Below are 5,463 nucleotides of genomic sequence, written 5' to 3' on the forward strand. Positions count from 1 at the left end.
TTAGGATGACGTCCTTGGTGCTGCATAAAGCAAAGCAGTAATATTAGTATTTAGTACTTATGTAATATCATATAAGTTTATGGCCACTTGTAGCTAGGACCTGGATTTGGGTTCTTACATTGGTTGACGGCCTCAGAGCTCTGCATGAGATGGATCCGCTTGCACAAGTCCACGAACATCCTGCGTTGCTGTGAATCCGATCAGGTTAGCATGTTTTCTAATGTTCTATGCCAACGGAGATCCTCAAGAACCAAATAGTAACTAGCAAGAAGAAGGGAGATAGGTTAATTACTTGAAGGGGATGGGGACGTCCCCAACGAGCATCCAATTACCGTCCTTATCCTCATAGTTGGGCACGACGCCGGTGGTGGAGTCCACAAGCCTGCAAACCCAGTGGACACCAGCGCCGCAAATGGCGAGGTTGGAGGTGAATATGCCATGGAGCAGGGCCGCGTAAACGTCGTGCGCCGCGAGGTTCACCTTGGGCATGTACAGCGCGCCGTCCATAGCAACCTTCATGAGCTTGCACCCGGAACTCGCTTGTGCGGACGGTATGCACGCACGATTGATGAGGTCGCCAAAGGATCCGTTGATCAGGGGAGCATCCATCACCATAATAGAAGGTTTATCTAGTCCTAAGTGTGGTATTTTAAATAATAGCAATACCTATGGACTAACAATTGTATTGAGAAATGTTAGTAGAAAGTTCCATAAGTGATGCATAGAGGATTAAGTATGAATTCATTATAATGTCATATGATTAAGAGATATGCGTCAAGATGAATGAGCCTTAGGTGATGCTCGGGTAATTGGTGATAATACCTATGAACTAATAATTATATTGAGAATTGTTAGTAGATTGTTTCATAGGAGATGCATAAGTGATAAAGTATGAGCTCCTTGAGGAATACCATGAGATCAAAGAAATACATTGTCGGTGGGTGAACACCGCAAGCGGGGATCCTGAGGGACCCCCTTTGAGATTCAGCCGAAGGCTGATTCTGGATCTACCTCGTACGTGGATTTAATGTGAATGTGTGAGATCTAGGTGGGACGGATGATCGTCGGCTAGTAGGAGTAATGCTCAAGGGATTTTAGACAGGTTCGGGCCGCACGGAGCGTAATACCCTACTCATGTGTGTCTGATGTGCTATTAATGCTCTTGAAATGCATTTCTCTGGATCCCTGTGTTACAAGCTTTTTTGCCTAAGCCTTGAGCTTCATCTGAACTTCTTGCTTCTATTTGCCCGTCTTTCTACGAAGTGTTCCCCCCCTTTTATCCTACCGGGGGGAGGCTCGACGTGCCCAAATCAGGGGCACCAGTTTCCATAAGCCATAAATGGAAAGCAACCATTATGGGTCTACAATTTGATGTTATAGGGGTTAAAAATGCGCCCTTCGGCTGGTCCCGTCGCTCATTATGCCCAACTTTAGCAGGTGCAGGGGGGCCCACCGGGTAACCGCTGAATATCCCTGCATGCCCGTCCGGTCAGAGCAGATCTGACACGGTCTGACGCGGCAGGGTGGCAGGCGATACGCCTCCAGCCCAACGACGATATCTTCAAGCTGTTTCCTTTATAGGCCTTGCAGGGTGACGTGCGATGGGACTCATCGCATTAAATGTCCCTACGCCTTCCTGCCGGGCGGTGACAGGGACTGACGTACTTAGTATGACAGGCGTGGGGGGCGTGGTTGGATGTGATAGGCCATGCTCCCTCTTAAATGCAGCATCGGGCCTCCCACCGATTGACACCTCACTGTGGAGCCCTTGTGGGGTCCACCGGCAAGGGGCTTCTCAGGTCCTCAGGGAACTCCGGGTACTCGGGGGCCAACTATTCCTGGCCCCGAGCACCCTCTTCCAATCTTGGCTTTTCTCGGGTCCTCGGGGAACTCCGAGTACTCAGGGGCCAACTATTCATGGCCCCGAGCTCCCCTCCCGGAACTGTCTCTTCTCGGCTCTCGGGGAAATGGTCCCCGAGGGATGGTGCCACGTGGCATTGTGTTGTCCTGGCCTCGGGACTTGAGAACCCCTGGTTTCCATGTCACCGACAGCAGCCCCGGGCCCATCGGCAGGTGATGGCCCAGAGACTGCGGATGGGGCCCTATTTCTTCGAGGCCGATCACAACATTGGTGCCACATGGCTTTCTGTCACTAGGTGCTGAAATCTTTGCAGGCCTTGTAGCTTTTTGGCCTAGGCTCTTGGTATATCTCAAGGAGGAAACCGAAAGGGCGCGTGCCCTTCCGACTTTTGAGGGAAGTGATGATGAGGCAGGAGGCGCGCTTGGTAACCGTGCGGATCGAGGGAGATGCGCCTCACATATTGCGCCGAGGAATGAGGCGTTTGAACTCCCTACGATAGAAAAGGAGAGGGGTAATGAACCGTTACCCCCCCCCCACGCCATTCTTGCAGGTGCCATGTTTTGCCTTTGTGTCCCTTGCGCATTGGGAGCCTTCTCTCCAGCCCTCAGTGCACCTTGTTTCTAGTCTCCTCGAGCGCCCTTCCCACCCCCAAAAATGCCGAGGGCAGCTAGTGGCCGTCGGGATGCGTCGAGCGCCAGCAGCGTCCTGCCGAGGTCCCGCCTCATGAACGATGAGGGGGTGGAGAAGGTCCGGAAGCTGATGGTCCCAGCTGGCCAGCGGGGAGCGTCGGTGGTGACGCCGGCCAGCTAACCGCCCGCCCCGCGCAGGCCCAGGCAGATCGTGATCTTCGTCTCCTTCGTCGCCACCGGCCTGGTGCCGCCCTTTTCGGCGTTTCTTCTACAAGTGCTGGACACCTTCGGCGTCCAGCGGGCCCATCTGAGTCCAAACTCAGTGGTCATCCTGGTGGTCTTCGCCCACCTCTGCGAGATGTTCGTGGGGGTGCTGCCATCGGTCGTGCTCTTTCGGCATTTCTTCATCCTTTGAGCGGCTGGGAAGAAGAAGGGGTCGGACGAGGTAGACGTCGTGGGCTACTGCAACTTCCGCCTACGGGAGGGACTCGACGACGCCTACATCCCACAGGTGTTACATGGTAAGTGGGACGACTGGAGCCGGGACTGGGTTTACGTCGACGTCAGTCCCCACGACCGCCTCTCGCTGCCCCGATCGCCGGTGGAGCCCGACAAGCCAATCATGGAAGCCGCCACTGCGGAGGATGCGCGCCTGTGCCCGGTCCTAAACTGCATTGAAGACCTGCGCCGGGCAGGGCTTACCTCACTCATGGGCGGACTCTGCACATCCTTGGGGCGGACGATAATGGAGGGCGGGGCGCCACCGCCAACGACAGCAGGCCGCTAACCCGGGGTGATAAGGGGAAGCGTCCCCGGGTGTATATCCCTCAACCGTCCTCATCCTCGTTGTCGTCGTCACCTCCGCGATCCCCGCACCGAGGACCCTGGCCAACGGCTGGCGGCGCGACAGCTGGTGGCCGAACTGGCCAATCTTCGGGAGCAGACTCCGGGGCGGATGTTGGGACCAGCTCACAACAGCACGAGGGCCAGAGCTCTCCCACGAAAAGGAGGAGGCCGGAGCCTGGGCTAGAGCCCAGGCCACAGGACCCAGAGTTCTGGATTCCGTAGTCCCGATGGTAGTACTGCGGGCCCAAAACCATGTAAGCCCCTTTTTCTTCCTCGAGCTCATTCTGCCTGTGTATGTTTTGGCTGGGGGTTAACCTTCTTTCGTTCTAGGGCGCCCAAGGACCCTGCAGGAGGCCGGACGTTCCCAGAGCAGCCGAGGCCTTCCCCTGCCCCTGAGCTGAGAGTCTCGACTGACTCTAAGTCGAGAGCCCTGGCCGGCTTTGAGCCGAGGGCCCCGATCTGCCCTGCCCAGAGCCCTCCAATGGAGGAGTAACCAGCTGCAGGGGAGATTATCGCGACAAGGGTGGCGCCGGCACGACAGCCGTCGGGGTCCCCGAGCGCCTCTGCTGAGAGGGCTCGTAGGGGACCCAGCCCCCGGCCATCCCCTGGCCAGGCCCCGGAACCCCTCCCCGAGGTGCTGGGAAGCGCCCGGGAGGTCACCGGGCGGCTCGAGGCAGCCGTTGCGGCGGATCCAGACGAGCTCGAGAAAGAGCACTGCCCTAGTCGACAAAAGGGGCCGGCTGGAGGAGGTCTGCAAGTTGCTGGAGACCCACGTGGCCACGGCTCGCTCGGCCTATGAAAGGTCCATGCAAGAGCTAGCCATGGAGCGGGAGGCACTAGAGGAGGCCTGTGACGAGGTCGTCGCCGCACAGGAGAATGCCGACCGCTTGGAACGGCTCACAACGAAGCGCGACCAAGCATCAAGGAGGCGCGCTGCCGAGCTGGCCGCTCGCAAGGAGCAACTTGCCCGGCGCGAGCAGCAGGTTGCTTCACGAGAGGAGGCGGCCAGCGAGAGGGAGGAGGCCATGCGGTTTGCACAGGCGGACCTCTGCCGCCAGAACGATGATCTTGAGCACGGACGCGCCGACCTGCTCCACCGGGAGGAGCAGGTCGCTCTGCGTGAGATGGAGGCTGACTTGGCATCGTCAGCGCTTGCCGCCTGGGAGGAGCAGGTCGCACGACGTGAGGTGGATGCCGATTTGGCGTCGTCAGCACTCACCGCCCGGGAGGAGCATGTTGCCAACCAGGAGGTCGACTTAACCGCCCGAGAGCAGGCTATGAAGGCCCGGGCCGAGCAACTGGAGCAGACCCGGATTGAGGCGGCTGCCCGACTCGAGCAAGTACGGGCCGCGAAGGGTGTCCCTGCCATCACCACCGACAGCAGCAGTCTCGAGACTCGACTGAAGAACGCCGAGGAGGAGCTTGATACCGTCTTTCAAGAGTGGATAAATGTAAAGCTGATGATGTGGGATATCCTTCGGCAGGCGCGGGACTTCGTGGAGGCAGCCGGGCTCAGGTGTGTGTCTGTGGGTTCCCAGGGGCTGGAAATGGAAACAATAGGCCATCTCGCCTTGGGGTTCTCCGAGATTGCCCGGCGCCTCAACGCTCTCTCTGCCGTTGTACAGGAGCTGGCGACTCGGGAGGAGTGTGCGCTGGCCCAAAGTGTGGCCGAGCACATTCTCGCTAGCTACAGCAGCCGAGACCCTGCCTTCCCACTGGAGCCAGCTCGGCAGGGTGTGGTTGAGGTAGAGGAAGCTGCCGCCCTGGCGGCCGTCCGTGACGTCGCCACAGTGGTGGCGGAATCTTTTTTGCGGGAGCCTGGCCCGAGCAGTGACAGCAGCAGGAAAGCGTGCCCTCCTCCTTAGCCTGTAAAAAGTTAGGGTTTTGTTCTTTTTGAATGTTGTAAATATGGGAGTGATTCCCTCCTGAATGGTTCCTTCTAGTGTAATAGAAGCCATCCTTGGAATCGAACTCCATTCTGTGCTTGTTCTTGATGTTATTTGTTCTGATGTCCCAGGAGGCAGTAGCCAGGCTGAGCACCGGTAGTTCACCCTTGGGGACAAGGTTGCCCCAGCCACCCGTGTTCGAGTAGTGTGACCACCCGAGCGTCCAGCCCCCGAGCCCTCG

At 57.8% G+C, this 5,463-nt stretch overlaps 2 protein-coding genes across 2 annotated transcripts; one reads left to right on the forward strand and one right to left on the reverse strand.

Annotated features, from left to right (window-relative positions):
• LOC133925401 (auxin-responsive protein IAA23-like) lies at positions 1–609 on the reverse strand. The gene is made up of 3 exons (XM_062371339.1): positions 293–609; positions 119–180; positions 1–20 (listed from the first exon to the last, which is right to left on the reverse strand). The coding sequence occupies exons 1-3, from the start codon at positions 607–609 to the stop codon at positions 1–3; spliced, it is 399 nt and encodes a 132-aa protein (XP_062227323.1).
• A 3,548-nt stretch (positions 610–4,157) lies between these two features.
• On the forward strand, positions 4,158–5,201 carry LOC133925402 (uncharacterized). Its single transcript, XM_062371340.1, has one exon. The coding sequence runs from the start codon at positions 4,158–4,160 to the stop codon at positions 5,199–5,201; it is 1,044 nt and encodes a 347-aa protein (XP_062227324.1).
• The last annotated feature ends 262 nt before the right edge of the window (positions 5,202–5,463 follow it).

The sequence above is a fragment of the Phragmites australis genome, chromosome 7 (genome assembly GCF_958298935.1).
Source record: "Phragmites australis chromosome 7, lpPhrAust1.1, whole genome shotgun sequence".
NCBI lineage: Eukaryota > Viridiplantae > Streptophyta > Magnoliopsida > Poales > Poaceae > Phragmites > Phragmites australis.

What these genes read in the sequence shown, in the direction of transcription:
- LOC133925401 (XM_062371339.1), bottom strand. Translation starts at nt 609, where the DNA reads ATGGATGCTCCCCTGATCAACGGATCCTTTGGCGACCTCATCAATCGT. An exon ending in GACGTCCCCATCCCCTTCAA is followed by an intron (nt 181 to 292) that starts GTAATTAACCTA and finishes ACAGCAACGCAG; the next exon opens with GATGTTCGTGGACTTGTGCA. An exon ending in CTCTGAGGCCGTCAACCAAT is followed by an intron (nt 21 to 118) that starts GTAAGAACCCAA and finishes TGCTTTATGCAG; the next exon opens with CACCAAGGACGTCATCCTAA.
- LOC133925402 (XM_062371340.1), top strand. Translation starts at nt 4,158, where the DNA reads ATGGAGCGGGAGGCACTAGAGGAGGCCTGTGACGAGGTCGTCGCCGCA.